General features: G+C 52.4%; 1 protein-coding gene across 1 annotated transcript in view; it reads left to right on the plus strand.

Moving 5' to 3' along the window:
* SUSD6 (sushi domain containing 6) overlaps nucleotides 1–13,787 on the plus strand; it is a 66,533-nt gene extending 52,746 nt beyond the window's left edge. Inside the window, exons 5-8 of the mRNA XM_026038211.1 lie at nucleotides 9,111–9,308; nucleotides 11,058–11,196; nucleotides 12,499–12,920; nucleotides 13,146–13,787. Of these exons, the coding sequence (XP_025893996.1) occupies nucleotides 9,111–9,308; nucleotides 11,058–11,196; nucleotides 12,499–12,920; nucleotides 13,146–13,171 (785 nt within the window). The 3' untranslated portion in view covers nucleotides 13,172–13,787. The remainder of the gene's footprint in view (nucleotides 1–9,110; nucleotides 9,309–11,057; nucleotides 11,197–12,498; nucleotides 12,921–13,145) is intronic.
* Nucleotides 13,788–17,712: the final 3,925 nt, after the last annotated feature.

Genomic DNA, 17,712 nt, shown 5'->3' on the forward strand with positions numbered 1-17,712 from the left:
CAGCTGCCGTCTCGGGTTTGTCCCTCTGGGAAATGACCCATCTGCTCGTGTGCCGGAGAGGCAGAGCACTCCCGAGGAAGAGACTCAATTGCTCTTGTCCTTGTTCCACTCCCCATCTCTTCTCCTTCTCCCTGCCAAAAATTATAGACTAGTGGAAAATAGGGACTTGGGATAATCTCTCTGCTGTGGTGCGAATGCCGTCTCTGGTGAGGAAAGCTCCAAGTTGGCCACTATTTGCAGCTGGCAGGGAAGAGCTTCCGTCTGGGTCTTGTTTCAGACCCACATGTGCAGCTACTGTATTTGGATAGTTAAAACCTGCAGGTTCACACACCTGTGAGCGATGAGCAAAAAAAAAAAACCCCAGTTACCTGGCGGGGGAGTAGACTCTGTGTATCTGCCTTTCCAGGAGCTTTAATGCTCTGTCGGAGGGGAAGGAGCTGCTGAGCAGAATATGCTTCATCTTCGTTTGGAAGAGCTGCTCCTTCTCTAGGGAAGCAAGACTGCAGGAGACATCTGTCTTCCTGCAACTGCCAGGGCCTCTGGATGTCCCCAGGATGGTGGCTGTGAGGAGAGGGCAGCAGCTTGAGCACGGTCCCAAAGCGCAGCACGGGGCCGGGGGCTGCTCTGCTGCTCAGAGCCAGGCAGCCAGGAGTGACTCTGACCTGAAGCACGTGGTGGTGGCCCTCCTTGTGCCCGCAGTGATGCCCGATACCCACCGAGCCCTTCCCTGCCCCCAGGTCGCTGCCACCCCAAAGCCTCTGACTCTGCACCCCAGTGTGGGGTGCTGTGCTGGGAGCTCTCGCGTGCAGCCAGGCAAACCTCCCTGCCTGGGAAACCCAGAGATCCTGAGCACTCAAAATTGGGCTGGAGCCCGTGGGTGGAGGGGACTGCTTTTGCATCTACCATCGTGTGCTTTCCCAACGCGTGCCCTTGGCACCGCTTTCCCAACAGGAAGGAAGCTGTGGGTGGGGAAGAGCAGCACCGTGCTGAGCACCCAGCTAGGCGCTCAGGCTTAGCGGAGCCGCTGCCTGGGCAGTGGCTTTGCCTTGGTTAAAACACGGTGTTTGTTTGACATGGCTAGTACTAAGCGGGTGTGAAACGATGCAGACTTGCTCCTTGCTCAAAGCCGAAGTGCTGCTGAAGGATGAGGCTGTGTGCATTCGTTCAGCTTTCGTGTCACTTTTCCCGCTTTTGCCGTGGTGGCTCCCTAGTGGCTTCACCCCATACTACAGAGGCACTGCAGTCGGCCTGCAGACCTCGCAGGCAGACGTGTGGGCTCGTCGCTGCCCGGGAAGGCGCCCGGTGAGCTTGGCAGCTCTGGTAGGAAGGCACCACGTGAGCTGGGCAGCTCTGGTGGGTTACCCTGCTGCCGTGGCCGAGGACGCGGTGACGCTCTCAGCTCTTGTTCGCATTCATGCTGCTGCGAGTACCAGAGGCAGAGCCTGTGAGTGTACCCGATAAACAGATCAAGCAGTGGGCTGAGGGAGGGGTAAATTGTTTCCTTATTGGCATGCAGGGTGACCAGGGCATTGGCGCAGAGGTCGTGCAGCGCCTGCTGGCAGCGACAGACACTTGGCAGAGCAGAGGCTGCAGCACCTCTCCTGTTAGCAAACACATCCCGCACTCTTGCCGGCAAATTCACGGAGTGGCCTCCTGCAGTGCAGCTGATGCTTGGAGCATCGCTGCCACCTTGGAGGCCAGGACTGCCAGCCCTCCGAGACCCTGACAGGAGCTGCTGCTGCTGGGCCCCGGCTTGCACCTCCGCTGGCTCCGTCAGCTCACAGCCTCATTGCACAAAGCACCGTGCGGAAAGGTGAGGCCTTATGCATCAAACAAATACGTTAGCAGCAACAAAAATCGCAGCTAGTGTGCTGCAGGGTGCTTCAGGAGTCAGGCTGGAGGGATGCAGTGGACCTGACTGTGGTAATCGGGCCTGAACCTCACCTCTGAGATGCTGAAAAATGCAGAGTCTCTGCAGAGAGACTGCAGCTTCAAATGTAGTTGATGTTTCAGTCTGCCAGCTTAGCAGGTATGGCAGGACCCAGGGGAAGAATAGCACAGAGGAGGAAAAATGCCCTCAAGAGTGTCTTGGAGTTGAGGACTTCTGAAGACCCTTGCCAGAGATCAGTAATGCTTTTGCAGTTCCTTCCATCTTACCAACGGGATACGAATGCATGAATTAAGCAAACTGAAAATCAGAGGTCTCCATTGCCATTGCAGGGGAATTTTTTTAAAGTCTTTGCAGATGTGCATTCATTGCAAGGCCTTCCTGGAAGTCTTTCACAGAACCAGAGACTTGTACAGAGAAGCGCTCCTTGTGCTGTAGAATATGCTGGAGGAGAAACTTTAAATAATAAATGGGCAAAGGGCAGTGATTACAGTGACTGAGACCAAAGGGAAACCATTCTGCGTGTCGGATGATATCAGAAGAGAGAAAACGCTGTATTTCAAGGGAGGACAACCTTAAGGTAATCCTGGTGTAGGAGAGTCAGGACAGCACAGGAAAGCAAGGAGGAGGTCTCCAGGAGAGCTAATCCCAGCCGGAAGCAAGTCATGTCCTCTAGTACAGAGCCAGTTTTGACTGGGTGCTTCCCTGTTGTTCACAAAGATGTTTGCTTGCTGAACTGGACGTGCCGGGGTGAGACGTGACTGGATTAACCAGCTGATCCAGGGGAAGACTCATCTTGTTTGATCAGAGGATTGGTTTTGGGGTCGGGATGTTTTCCTGCCACGAGGGAAACATCTCAACGTCGGTTAAGTAATGAATCTTGTAAATGAGAAGGAATAAACAGGGCTTAGAACCTTCCACTTCCAGGTTCTCATATCCCGCAAATCCTGTGGTATTTCCAAAAGGCCAGGAGCTGTTAATACATGCAGACAGGGCACATGTTTGGGGAATCCCAAATGCAGAGCTACCTTCTACCCCTGATAGCAGGGACACGGAAGCTCCCGGGTTGTGGTGTCGAGGTGGTGGTAACAAGCACACATACCCAAAGGCTGGGCAGCCCTTCCTACCCTCCTTAGCACAAGATTGTTACAGGAGGTGAGCCATATAGCAGAAGTCACTTCATATTCCCTAAATTGTCATCTCCAAAGCATTTTTAAAGCATTTAAACTGCCTTTGAGGCCATTCTCACTGGATAATCAGTTAGAGCGCTCCTGTCCTTAGCCCGGAATTTACCTGCGGTTCAGTCCAGCTTCCTCCTACAGTCAAAGGGGTCTGAGCCTGACTCACATAAGCAGCAGCTCAATTTGTCAGAACTATTTCTGTCCTAGCAGTGACCTTCGTGCCCTGCCGTGAGGGGGTATAAGCAGTGTCACGCTACGTTCTGGCCAAAACTTCCCCTTGTTAAATGATGTTCTCCCCATCTGTCCACCTACATAAGGGGAGTGATACTGTGGTTTAGCCTCCTGTAGCTGCAAGCCTGTGATTATGGACTCCAGCAGATGATTATTGGTAGTTGTTTTCTTCCTTTTGGAACCAGCACTATGTAGTCAGACTACCCAGGTCAGCAAAGCAGAGGAGTGACTGAAAAATAACTTGTGGTGGGTGCAGAGAGAGCGATAAGACCACCCCTGGTGGGATCTGAGATTCTTGTTCCTCCAAAAGAAGACAGGCATGGAGAAAAGCATCCAAGATTTTAATGAGGTGCCCTTATCACCCCGTGTACAGTATTGAGAGGGTGTAAAGAAGTTGAGTGCTGATAAGCTTTTATAACCCTGTGACAAGCTGCTAATACTTTCCTTATCCAGTTAGATTTAAGTATATTTTATTCTTTCATTGTGTGTGTAAATGAATTATATTCGCTTGTTCCTTGCCCCAGAAGAGAATTGTCCTGCAGTCACTTGTAAAGGCTTTCACTCATGGAGATCAAGGTTTCCAGTTGTGCATCTTCTGTGCTCTAGGCTTGAGGTAGATAAAACTCTCACCTTTCTGGCCTTGAACAAGGTTTTCTTCCATCCGTGGTGCCTTTTGTGCCCGTGGCTTGGTTTTGTCTATGTTTTCACACTTACAGCTTCAGGTCAGCCAAGACATGGAAGATCTATCGCATCCTTTTGTAATTAAGTTTTTCAATTTGGCCGGTGATGTCTTTTATCTCCAAGATAAGGCAGTCCTCTTTCAGTCCCTCGTGGCTATCTGCCAGTTTGGTAGAAGGGAGAGCAAGTGAGGACTAGCTGAGCCAAGAGAAAGGGCGAGTCTGTGATGGCACGTGTGTGGTCACACTTCTCGCTCGGGTCTAGAAGAGAGCTTCAGATATTTGGTGTTACACTGCTTGCAGTCAAACTGCTAGCGCCTATTCAAAGAACGCAAGAGCTGTTAACCCTCTTTGAAGGTGAGGGGCATTTTCTGATGTGACTTTAGACACAGAAAACTGATTCTTACTGGTGACTTGAAAGGGGACTGGCTGGAAGTACATGCTGCCTGTTTGTATTTAAAAGAGAAGGAAAAAAAAAAAACTTGCATTTTGACTGACAGGCTACTAAATGCCTGTATTTTGGAGTGGCATTTGCAGAAGCCTCAGTACATAATTTGATTTCTGCCTGTCAGTCTGGAAATGACGATTTCCTTACTTCCGAGCGGGGCTCAGCAGCGCTCAAGACGTTTAGATTTCCCATGAGCCGTCTCCACCCTGTTTTCCAGCAGCGTGTGCTGGCGGAGACCCAAGTCCCTGGGGAAACATCTCCAACTTCAGGACCTCCTAGAAACCGGGCCTTGGGAGGAGACCTCTGGCCTCTCACGCTCAAGGCTGCCGTGTTCAAACCCCCTGTTTCTTTGCCTCTTAAAGCCTTATAAGCCAAGATGCTGGGCACAGCTTTGCAGAGCCAGGATGCCAGTAACCTCCTTGGAAGTCTAACTTCTGTGTCTTGGCTCTCTTTCTTTTCGTTGCCAGGCATGAAAGTTTGCTTTAGGATGTCTCTAAGCACCGGGGTACTTACAAGAACATGTGTTTTGAGGAGGAAGTTGATGAAATTCCTGCGTGGTTCTTAGTACTTCATATAAAATCAAATGTCACTGACAATCTAGACTGACTATCAGAAAGGGGACAAAGGGATGTGGTGTCTGTACCTGAGTTAAAATGTAGGACACATTTTAATGAAAAGAATGCAGCCTTTTGGGAAGCATGGGTGTATCCACTGGATGCCACAGGCTTTTGCAGCTTGTAAGGATCAAATCCTAGGGCTGCTGAAGTGTTTTGCTGTGTTGGCCCAAGGGCAATGGGCCAAGTAATCTCTGAGCAGCAGCGCTCGAGCGGAGCTTTGGCCCCAGGGCAGCACATGAGCTGCAGTAAAGGTCAGAAACCCTGCCTGGCCTGGCCACGCTGAAGAGCTAAAATCCAGTGTGTGCACGCAGCTCTTGCCATCTCCGTCCCGCATGGAGCAGGGCCGGGAGGTGATGGCCAAGGGCGTGAGGCAGGTGGCACGTGGGTTTCCTCTCATGGTTGGGAATGGGCTCCTCCTTACGACTCCCCTCTCCACGGGGGTGGCAGTGCTGGAGACTCGGTCTGTAAGCTCTTGTGCCTGTTTGTGAAAGGGTGCAGAATCAGGTTTTTTTTCCGACCCTTTTTACTTGAAGGCCTTAATTTAGTCCATACATAAAGAGGTTGTTGAAGGAACCGCTGCTAGAACTGGTAAAAGCTGGGGAAGGTTTAGGAGCTCCAGGGGAAGCTCAGTTGTCTATCCCAGGCTTTCGGAGCGCCCGTGTCACACAAGGCTGCAGCGGTCAGGCCTTGGGAAAATGCCAGGCGAAGGGAGCTGGCTGGGGAGGGAGCAGAGGTGTTTGACACCCTTGCATTTTCTGGCTTTGCTGATCCCCATCTCCTCTTGCCACCGCACCCAGACCTTGCCAGTGGTGTCCCCAGCAGCCTTGCAGGCCCTCAGCCCTGCCTTGTGGCCTTCTCTGAAGCTGCAGCCCTCGAGAAGTTCATTTCCCCTGGTAAGGGATTTAAGAAACTGTCTCAGAGCTGGTTTGGGTGCTCTTCCAGAGGAGCGGGACCTGCCTGGAGAGGCTCAGTCAGGATGAGTGTGGGGAGGGGTTAAGGTTCTGTTTCCCTGATTTGTCTGATTTGACAGTGGTCTTCTAGCACTGTCATAATGACCTTATTTTTAATGTCTGGGAGGTTCCTGTATGCTGTAGGATGCCTGAAGGAGGAAAAAAAAAAAAGATCAGACAAGTAGGTGACTAAGTCTGCAGCTTCTTCTGCTTGTGAAGAGAACAGGCCAGGGATAACTCCCCCAGCACGAGTGCTGGGCAGCTGCTTCCCTCTCCTTCTGGGCTGAGTGGCCTGTGGAGGTGGGAGAGAAATCCATGTGCAGTTACAGAGCTATCCTAGGGTCTTGTCCTGGGGCATTACCACCAGGAGGACAAATGTGGGTAACTTCCATCTGGTATTTCCAAGCCTTGAGAGCACTACGGACTGGAGGAAATGAGGTGGGTGGTGGTGGTTTGCCAGCTGGTTTTTGTTTTTCGGTGCATGACTCCCAATGCTCGTGGGTGTAGGTGGTGCTTGACAGCGGAGTGGAGCGCGTTGCTGCTGTCCTGCCTGCCCCAAAGGGCTTCTCCCACACGGGCGGCCAGAGGCAGCTCCCTTTGCTCGCGTGCGTTAGCCTCAGCAGAGGGGCTCCCCGAGCTCACTAGGGGTGTTTCCCCACATCAGGGGTCAGGCCAAGCCGGGCAGGTTTCAGCAGTCCGTTTGAATAGTAGGTCTCTGACCCCGTCTGCTGACGCTTCAGCTGGGGACCTTGTCAGAGGACATTGTTGTGAGCATGACCTTCTGTGGTGACCAGAGGGTTGGGTCTGCTGAAATCACTCCCGTGAGCCACGGCTCTAAGTCTTCTCTGCCTAATGAAGGCCTTAAAGGCAGGGTGGGGGGGAGCTGCTTGATTGGGCTCCTCCGGAAATTGGAAGCTTATGTGCAAGTGTGGGAAAATTCCTGTTGGAGCTGTGTAGTGTGGTGAGGAGTCTGGGAGCAATTGCTCCAATGGCTCCTGAGTGATTCCAGATGCCTCCGAGGGAACGGAAAGATGTAGGTAGTTGTCCCGACTGCTCCCAAGTGGAGCCTGTGAGCAGGGGAGATGTTAGTTTTGTTTGGTTTGTTTGTTGTCGTTCAACTCTCTACCTTCTATTCTTGTCTAGAAGGAAAGTTTCTAAAAGGCAGAGAATATTTCTAACTCCTGTGCTGGTCCTTGCAGTTTAGTAAGAAACATCCCTTTCCTGGGATGCAGATGCAGCAGGGCGCTTTTCTGTGTGCCTGAACATAAAACGCCTCATGAGCCTATCAGTTCAGCTCATCTTAAGTGTTGGGCAAGTTTCACATGAAAGCAAGTTTTGGCTTTATAAGGTAAAAGGTTAAAACCTTCATTGCAAAACTGGAAATGATTGCAGAAAGGAAAAAACAAAGGCAGCTCATGAGGGACTGTAGTTTCTCTGAACGCTATTTAGACTGAATCTCTGTGAGAGCAAAGAGGTCTTGAGGGGTTCATGTTCAGACCGTTGTTAACCTTTTCTCTCAAGAAGTGGATTGAATTACAGTTATAAAGTCGACAGAACTTGTACCATAGGGTTTTGCATTTTGTCTTGACGTGGGCTGGCGTTTACAAGGCTCTACCTAGCAAGTATTCACACACAAGTAGGTTCAAGGATTGCTTGCTCTACAGCAATGTAGCCGTTATTTCCATAGCGCAGAGAATCTTTTAAGTGCCCTTGTTCTTGGATCCGGCACAAAATCCAATTAACTGAATTTTGCCCAATTGGGTTTCTCACTGTTCGTCTTGTACCAAGTGGGACACAAGCTGAGCCTAGGAACAGGTCCTTCAAAGACAAAGGACATGTGATTTAGTGGGGTGGGTTGGTTCATTTGTCTTCCATGCCCTAAAACCTTCCTGGAGGGAGCTTTTGGGGAGTAATGTTTAAGAAGCTGATGTGGATTTAAGGTGTCAAGTGGAGATTTCTCCATCTTTCAGTCAGGGAGGTAGGTGGCTCCTGAGGGGTGCCCTTCACTAGGGCTGTTCTGCAGAGTCACCATGAGCTGCCAGAGGAGACAGAGGTCTAAGCAATACAAATGGGCTGATTTCGGGGCAGTTTCCTCATTTGGGGGTTGTTATTTTTAATTGAATGGCTTTTGAATACTTCTGTAAGAAATTTCTCTGACTTGCCTGCAACCTGCAAGGACAGGTCTGCCTTGGTCACCTAAAAATGTCTTTCTCCTAAAGAAAGCTTTAAAAACAAAACAAAAAAATTGTATCAGTAAATATGTAGATATATTAAAAATGTCATCAGTTATGTCAGGAGAAAAAAATAAAAACTGAACATCTAGTTACCTAGCTGAACTGTTTGCAAGATGCATTTTGGTCATCACTGCGACAAACACTGTGTCCCTGCTGAAGATGCTGACTGGCTGAATTGCTGTATTGTGTCTGTTTGGCAGGATAGGGAAGAGGTGAGGAGAAATGTGAGGCCTTCAGCACGTGAGACTTCATGGGGAAAAAAACCAACAGTGATTTTAGAAATGTCATTTTAACGTAACTAATGGCATTTTAAAACAGAAAACTTGGTTGCAACAAAGCCGTTTCCCATGCTGTTGTGGAGTAGCTATGTAAAACACCTAAAATCGGTGATCTAGTGGCTTTCTAGGGTAAGTTATGGGACAGTTCTGTACCCTGGCATTGCACACACAGTACATTGAGGGGCTGCCTCCCTCATTCCTGTAAGAGAAGGTTCCACCCCTTTTCCTGGCTTGGACCTAATCAAGAGCCTCTAGCACAACAGCTGTGGGGAAAAGATAGCACTAAGGATGTTCTGGGCCTCTCTGGTGCAGAGTCCCTGTTGTAATGAATGTGCGTGGCCCTAAATATAACCATCTCGATGCCTGCTGTCTGCACTGGGAGATCTACATCTACTGGGACAACAAGTGTCACAAAAATGTATCAGATGGAGCTGAGCAATGTTCTCTGTGTCATAATCTGCTTGTTCGTGGTAGTTTCTTCTTAATGTGTGGAAGTGGCTGTTGGGAGGTGGAAGTGTGGCTCTGTGCAGCCTCTTCAGAAGAGCAGTTGTGCAAAAGACACCTTCCTTGGAGCCATCACAGACATCACCTTCTCCTTTTTTCCAGACTGTCCACAGCCGCCGCAGCCTGAGAATGGAGGCTACAAGTGCCACCCGAGTCCCTGCAACGACCCGCTAGTTTCAGGCAGCGTCATAGAGTACCTGTGTGGTGAAGGCTACATGCTGAAGGGGGACTACAAATACCTGACCTGTAAGAATGGGCAGTGGAACCCGGCCATGGAAGTCAGCTGCAGGCTCAGCCCGGGTGAGTGCTGGAGACACCACTGGGGCTCTCAGGGCTGCCCTCACCTCTGCTTTGCAGCTCCTCCACAAGCACTGAGGCACTGTTTTGCTGAGGTGCAGCAGATAGGCAGCCTCTGTGGTCCTGTACCCCCTTGCTGCAGCAGTTTAGTAAAGGCAGCTAACAACCACAGAGGTCTCTATTAAAAATGTCTCTTCTGCTGCAAGCCCACCATCCTTTGCAGGAAGGCATCCCATGGGAAGGAGTGCAAAGGGGGCAATTTAGAATTTTTGGGGTCCCTTCTTTTTGTCAGCTCTGGCTTTAGAGTTGGGGGAGGCCCTAACTTAAGCAATTTGTATCCTGTCCATTTTTGCTTCTGCTCATTGGTGCCCCTTTTTGTCAACACGTGCTGCTGTGAGGGAGAATGTGGAGCTCATCTTCTTACTTGCAAACAGATTAAACTGCTGGCCTCAGTGCCCCAGCACTGAGCTCAGTGGGTCTGCTTTTCTGTAGGCTGGAAGAAAAGGATGTTGCTGACAAATGGTTTCTGCTGCTTTCTAAATGGGAGCAGACAGCTTTTGTTTTGTGGATGTCTCCCAGCTGAACAGGAATTCCTCTAGCAGGACACAGTAAAAAAGTTTGAGGGGAAAATGTTTGTCATACAACTCTTAATTATCCAGGGCTCTTCTGATTTTAAAAGCATGTGTAGTGGATAAGGAGAGAGCTCCTGCACCTCCAGACTTTTGCTTTGACCTGTTGGTGTAGTCTATTTGCTCAGTCATGCTGAGTCAGCAAGATATACATGCTGGGATTAAGTCACGTAAATCAAAATGTAAAATGTGCTAGTATAATCAGAAGGAAACAAGGAGGGGAAAATAATAATAATAATAATAATAATAATAATAATACCCCTCAACCTTTTCAAGCCCTTCTTGCTGCTCACTGCAGTTCTGTGACCACTGGGACATCCTGTCCTGCTCCAAAGACACTGTCGCAGTCCAGGCTTTGCAGTAAGTGATGAGGGCAACGGAGAGCTGAGGTTTAACTAGTAGCTCCCTCTGACAGGGAGCAGGGAGGCTAGAGGGAAAGAGGAGATGCGTTCAGGCACAGTCGTACCACACAGCTGAGGGACAGGAGACTACACAGGAAGGGTAGGAAGGAGGAATGTGGGCAGGACAGGCACATGTAACATGTGTAAACTTAACATCCTGGAGCAACATCTTGGCATCCCTCTCTGTTCCCTGGGATATGTGTTTGTGAGAAAACTGAGGGGTTGTTGCACCTTTGACACAGCAAGCCAGGTGGAGATTTCCACCCCTTCCTTTGCAAGACGGTTCCATTAGCCAAGAAAACCCATTATATAGAACTTTTCCTATTGTTTGACCTAAAATATCCTGCTTATTGTCCCTTGCTGATGACATCAGGACATTTTTTAGCTGTTGCTCAGCAAGATCTATGTCTAACGTGACCCTTATCACCTTCCCACCTCTGTAAGCCCCCATGGCCTGCCTCCATTGCCTGCCTTTGTGCTGCTTCTGTGGTTCTTCTGAAGAAAAACCTTGTCTTGATTCCCCTTTGTAGCTGGAGAGGAGAGGAGTTGGGTCAATCTCTCTGTCCTCTAGAGGAGATTCTCTCTGCCTTGACTATTAGGAAACTTGTCTTTTCTCACATTCACCCGAGTCCCAAGAGCAGACAGGATGATTTTTTCTCCTTCCCTATGGGTGTGATTTAAGGGAGTAGCTCTTCCTAACTTTCGTTCCTCTCTGCTTGTAGAAAAGGACTCTCCCCCGGCGATCGGAGTGCCCACGCTCTCCATAGTGGCCTCCACAGCGAGCTCCGTCGCCCTCATTCTTCTCTTAGTTGTGCTCTTTGTTTTGCTGCAGCCCAAGCTGAAGTCATTCCATCACAGCAGGTGAGTCTAGCCGCAGGTCGGAGGGGCTCACAGGTGGCCCATTTCTCTGCAGCAGAAACCCAGTAAGGTGTTTGGTTTAGGCCTTAGAAAGACACCTGTCCCTCTGCATGACACTTGGATCTTCCAGTTTTTGTGCATTTCCAAACACAAAGCTGAGAGTGCTCTGGGTTACACAGATGCTCTGGCCCCACCTCCCTTTTGACTTGCCAGCCCCAAGGCATCTGTGTGTGTGAACACCCTGCCCAGCATTGCCACGTTGCACATCTCAGGGACCCCTCTCCCCAGGGCCTGGCAGGACTGAAGGACTGTGGGCTGCAGTGCCATGAGGTTTTTCCATGAGTTGGTTTCTTCCCTTTTGCCTTGGCCTCAAATGTATAAAGTTGTTATCCCTGTCGGAGTGTCCAGGTATTTATGTGTCTCTCCCAGTCTGTTTGTTGGATCCTGCGATCATGAATTCTGCCAGAATTGTTAACTGGATGTGCAAATCTGCTGTAGTTCCCTGCTGAAGGGATGCAATCCTCCTGGCCTGGGTTTGTAGAAGAGTGGAGGGACTTGGCTCTAACACTGTTGCTGTCTGAGGTGAACAGTGTCACTGGTCCACTCCTCACTCTTTGGCCCCAGCCACTGGTGCTCCTTAAGCAGAAGGACAAGTTGGTCTGTCCAGCAGCTGGAAGGATTGAGAAGTGGCACCCTGGGCTCAGTCCTTTTCTGCAGAAGTCCAAGCCATTATGGGCAAGAAAAAAATGAATCCTAGTCCTCTGACTCATGCGCCTGGGTGGATTCACAGTGGGGTGATTTAAGAGCCGCCTGCCCCACCTCTGCCAGAGGCCCTCTCCAGCTGCAGAGGTGGCAGAGCAGGCAGTGCGGGGTGTTGCAAAGCCCAGGGGTATCCAACTCAAATCTGGTTATCAGAGTGCTCTTCGGCTGCATGCTGTGGCACCAGAGAGCTCTGACTCACGATCCTTGTCAGATTTAGCTCTGCAGGTGGCTCTTGATCTGTGAGACATCAGCCCTTGCAGATAAATCTGTCAGGCCCTTGAATTACACCCTTGCTCGTGTTTATGACAACTCGCAGCAGAGCTGCAGGGCTGTGCTGGCTTGTAATAGGAGCTTGGTAAAACACCACCCAGGTGGTTCTTCTGGTCTCCTGTAAGTGAGTAACTGCTGAGCATTAGAGGGATGCTGAGGCAGAGGCAGGTGGTTACTGGGGTTCCTAATGTGCGTGTGTGTGTTTATAAATATATATTCTCTGAAACAAAACCCCTCAATGTGACTTTTTCTTTTCCTCTGTGTCTTTTTGAGGCGAGACCAAGGCGTGTCTGGGGATCAGGTCTCTATCATGGTGGATGGTGTCCAGGTGGCCCTGCCGTCCTACGAGGAAGCGGTGTACGGCAGCACGGGCAGCTGCGTCCCGCCTTCGGATTCCCGCGTGCAGATCGTGCTCTCGGAGGGAGCCGGGCAGAACGGAGCCAGGGAGATGCAGCAGCAGGACCAGGGCGCTGGCAGTAGCTTTGACAGAGAGGATGAAGCCCCAGGACACTCTGGACTCTGTGAAGCCAGTGGCTCTCAACGCTCCGAGACTGTTCTCGTGCATCAGGCCGCTACCTCGTCCTGGGTAGCTGGCATGTCTAGTAGTAGACCTATGCACAAAGAGGCCCAAGACTCAGAAAGCAGTGACATACAGAGCCTTTTATCACTCACTTCCTCGGAGGAATACACAGATGGTACGTGACCTGCACGAGGAGGGCTCAATGAGACCCTCATAAGAGACTCTTACACTTCTTTTGCAGGAGCAGGTGGCCCCTTGCAGCAGGAAGGATGCTCAGGCTACCTTGCAGTGGTAGCCTGAGCATCAAGACATGGGAGCCTATGTTGCTTTCAACAGTGTTTTTTGTGTGTTGGATTGTATGAAGTTTGACTTTTTTTTTTCCCTGCTTTTTCCTATGCAGATATTCCCTTATTGAAGGAAGCATGAGGCCTGCTGCACTTGTGTAGCCTTCTCCTCATTGGGTTCCTCGCTCTCCCCCTGCTCTCGGGACAGCAGCTTCCTGTGCAGCCTTCCCGTCCTTGCAAGCCGTGCCCCGGATGCCTCCAAGCGGAGATCTCCAGCTGAAGATCCAAAGGACGTTTTCAGGTCGCCTCCTGGGAGCACCAGCGGGGTTGGTGCCGTGCTGGCTTCCCCATTCCATCTGCAAGGGGCTCAAGGGACGTGGTGGATTTGAGCTCTCCTCTTCCCCCAGCCAGATGTTTTGCAGCAGTCTCTGGAGAGCTGCTCTTCTCTTGTGCCTTTCTCCTCCTCACACCGGCTTGTCGCAGCTTCTCAGCCTCTCTAGCCCTTCTGCTGCCCAGCGAGCAGGGGCTAAATCTGCTTGCTCATTGGGTGCAGACAGTTTATATACACATATGTATATTCTATACGCTCTTCTTCCAGCATCCTCTTTAGGGCAGGGCAAATAGGACTGGACCTGAGTTTAGGAGGGATGTGGGTTACAGGGCAACTGGCGATGTCTGGAAGTGCCTGGAATGAGATGGGCTGGCTGATCACGGAGCTGTGCAATAACAATCTGTGGGAGTTTGCTGGAGCGCCGAGGGCAGACAGGCCCGGTGTTTGGGAAGGCCCTCTGCCCCCTCGGTAGCTGCTGGGGCAGCAGAGCAGCTGCCTCTGCAGGAGCCTCCTCCTGAACGTGTCACTGGGCTGCCCTTCCTTCCCCAGCAGCACAGCCCTTGGCTCTGCTGGAGCCTGGGGCTCTGCTTGGGCAAGGCACTCGTTCGGCTCTGGTCTGCTGCTCGAGCAGCTCCTGCTCCGAGGGTGTTGGATAGCCATGGTGGCCACTGGTCAGCAGGGCCCAGAAAGGAGCCTTTCCTAAGCCAGCCCGGAGCAGCTGGAAACTTTCCTTTAAGGTGGTCCGTGTTAACAGCGAGTTGGAGCCGTTCACGCAGCCATGGGGCCTGGGCGCTGCTGCGTGGCCCTGTCCTGCACGTTGTGGGGCTGCCAGGGCTTCCCCACGTACCGAGCCTGTTGTGCCTGGGTTCCTCCTGCGCAGGCCTCAGGCAGAGGCAACGCTTTGGGAGGTCATCACGTGGTAGCTTTTGCTTGACGCTATCAGGATAAAAATGCCCGCGTGCAGTGAAGAGAAATGACCTTGCCAGTCACGCCGGGTACCTGAGCAGCTGCGTCCCGGGCAGCTGCCGTCGGCTCCCATGGCCAGAGCAGCTTCCTCGCTTCGCGCCGTCCGGGTCTGCAGCGGACGGGCCCCGGCCGCCGCGGGAGGGCTCTTCCCCATGCCGGGGGGCACAGGGCTCCGTAAAATCTGCAGTGCTGCCTGGGCGCTGTAGCTGTGCAGGAAGGCTGGCCACGCTTGGATGCTGCTGCCAGAGGATACCACAACTTATTCCAGAACAAGAATATTAAAGACTGTTTTCAGGAAGTTCGGTTAGAGAGAAAAAAAAGTCCAAGAAGAAGAACATCCCCTCACCCTACATCACCCGTGGCAGGGCTGAGTGTCGCGGCTGCTGTTAACAGGATCTCAGTGCAGGAACCTAGTGCGTGTGGGATGGGTGAGCCAAACAAAACCATGGTGGTAGCTGCAGGGGTCAGTGGGATGGTCTGGGAACGGTGTTCCCCGGAAACGGTGTTCCCCGGAACCTGCTCCAGCTGATGAGGAGGCTTCTTGCGAGGCGTGTGTCCTCCAAGCTGCCCCGAGGCAGTGCTCGCCCTGCGAGAAGCTGCCCAATTCCCAGCTGGGAAGGGAGGGAAACGTCCTGGCCTTCCGTGGCGCGCGGTAGCACCCAGGGGGACGGGCCCTCTGCACTGCAGCTCGGGAAGGGGCTGCTGCGGCGCCGGCTGCACAGCGTGACCGGCGCTTTTCCAAAGGTGGCCAGGCTGGGGCTTGGATCCTGGAACCGGGCTCGGCCTCCTGCCGGCTGCTCCTCTTCCTGGGCACTGTTAATTTGGGGAGAGCTGGGGCAGATGTGCACATGCTGGTGGATGGAAGTGCTGTCTTCCCTGGGCTTGTTTTAGAGGGACGTTATTAGATGAAAAACACAGTATTTTGAGTTTCCTTCCCTGTTGCTCATATCTTAGGCTAACAAAAAGATTTGGTAAGTCCAGTTTGGCCAATTTCAGGGATTCTGTGCAGTTTGAAAATTCCCTGTCATTTTACCCAGGGCTTTGGTATGGCCTCAACTTGAGGCCATGCAGGGGGCAAATGCTGTTTCTCCATCTGCTGTTAAATCTGGTCCGGTCTCTTCAAGTGCTGCATCTCAACCAGCAAAGAAGTGGTTAAGAAAAATGAAGCCGGAAAGAGGGGCATTTTTTGCAGCATGGAGCCTGTGAAGTTGTCACCAAGGTGCAGAACTCTGTTAACTTGGGAAGGAGCAGAGCTTAGTGCGTTTGTTTGGTATTTCAGCATCTAGGGAAGTCAGGTGTGTGAGGAATAAATACATCCTGCCTGCCTGGGGCGGGAACAGAGCTTTTCCCGGGTAGATGATCCGAGTCAGGCCCGTGGGTGAGGGAGGAGCAGCCGCTGGGACTCACCTGGAACAGGAGGTGGCTGCGGGATGGGTAAGGGCACGAGGGAGAGCCCCGGCAGCCCCGCTCCTTCCCGGCGCCTTTGTGAAACCCGGCCTGGCTGCTCTCAAGGCACTTGCATTAAAATCTGCCTTCCTGCTGCATCTGGATACCCGGCAGTTTTCCCTTTGTTTCCTGTAATTAAATGCGAAAAATCCCATCCCTCCTCCTCACACACCAGCCTCAGCCCAGCCCGTGCGGCCCTGGCCCGAGGATGGTGGGTTCGGCTCGCTCCACGCCAGCACCTTTCTTGCAGAGGAGCTTTATCCCAGCCAGCCTTGCTGGATTGCGCTGAAAGGCTTTGGAAAGCACCAAGAGGCTCCTCGGAGCAGGCTCAATGCCAGGGAGTGTCTTGAGGCAGGAGCGGAGCCCCCGTCAGCAAGAGCCGCTCTCCCGGTTATCCGCACCCCCAGCTTCTGCAGGCGGCTTCCCCTTCCCCGCCGGGCGCCGCTCCGAGCGCGTCCCGCCGCATGGATGCGAGCGTATGTATGGAAACAGGCCCTGGCACTGCGGGCAAGCGGGCACGGCGGCCTCGGAGCAGCGCCGGGGGTGCCTTGGGTCCGAGCTCGGCCGGCCTCGCCTGCTTCAGAGCAAGGAAACAGGCTGAGCCCTCCGCGAGGCGGCGGGCACGCGCGCAGCGGGAGCTCGGTTGCCTTCAGTGCATTAATCTTCTTTTCCTTTTCCTTTTTCTTTTCTTTTCCTCCCTGTTTGGCTCTTTCTTTTGTGCGTTTTTTTTTTTTTTTTTAACCCTGAATTGCACCACTATGGAATTATTTGCAGAATGGTACTCCATATATATCTGGGTTTTAAAAACAAAACCATAATTGATGCTGTGCAGGATGTCACTCAATCAGTTTTATTTTGCTTTATTTTATATATATTTTTTTCCGGTATCCTGTACATTGCAGTGGGTGTGAAGATAGTATTTTAATATTTGTACAAAGTTTAATTTAATTGTTCTATGTATATAACTGCATTTCTAAATTAAAAAAAGAAAAACCCTTTTGAAGTGAAGCTGTGAACTCGTGTGTGTCCGTAACCCGAGGGGCTCCAGAAAGGCTGAGCCTGTGCCCGGGGCAGGAAGAGAAAAGTGCACGTGAGGAGGGCGCCTCGAGGGAAGGCTGCTTCCCGGGAAGGCCGACGGAAGGATGTTCCAGGAGCACGAGACATGGAGACGTGGGTGCCCCAGCCCCGCTATAGCTTTAGGCTTTAACTCTTCACCAGGATTAAAGGCGCCTGGAGCCCTTCCTCGCAGCCTGCCTGCTGCCGCCCGAGGGAGGGCTCTGCGGGGCCCATTGAGCTGTCCCTGTGGGGCAGCGCAGCTCTCCCATGGCCAGGCCTCTTGGGGCCCTCACGGAATGCGGGGCCCCTCCGGAAAGCAGCAGCACTTGGGTGCTGAGGGTGGGACGGGAGAGGGAGCGGTGGCCGAGCGGGTGCCTGACCCTCCTCCAGGTGAGCGGCCGCCGAGGGCGCTGCCCTGCAGGCCGAGCCGCCAAGGAGCCCAGCGCGATGGCGGCGGCTCTTAGAGCCGAGGAGCCGTGCGGAGGCGGCGGGAACCCGGCTGCGGGCTGAGGCCCTCCCGGACACGGCTGGTGCCACAGGCCGGGGCTCCGCTGCTCTGGGCACTTGCCAGGACCAAGGGGGAACATGCCGCAATCTGCACCGCTACCCGTAAGGCAGCCGGGCGCCACGTAACCTTCCCCGGGAGCGCTAAAGGGGTTGGCTTGTTGCTAAAGCTGTTGGGTGCCTCTCCTGCACTCCTTGGTGCATCCTCAAAAGCCTTGTGGATACCTGTGAATGTGTCTTCCCAGCGTCTCCATGAGTTGTCCCTTCTCACAGGCGGTGCCACAGGGAATGGAAACCTGCAGTGACCTCCTTAGTCACAGAGCAAGGCTACAGGCGGCCCTAGGGACATGGCCAGCCTGTCCCCTCAGCCCTAGGGACAC

This window comes from Nothoprocta perdicaria, unplaced genomic scaffold, assembly GCF_003342845.1.
Source record: "Nothoprocta perdicaria isolate Ctin4 unplaced genomic scaffold, notPer1 scaffold_204, whole genome shotgun sequence".
NCBI classification, from domain to species: domain Eukaryota; kingdom Metazoa; phylum Chordata; class Aves; order Tinamiformes; family Tinamidae; genus Nothoprocta; species Nothoprocta perdicaria.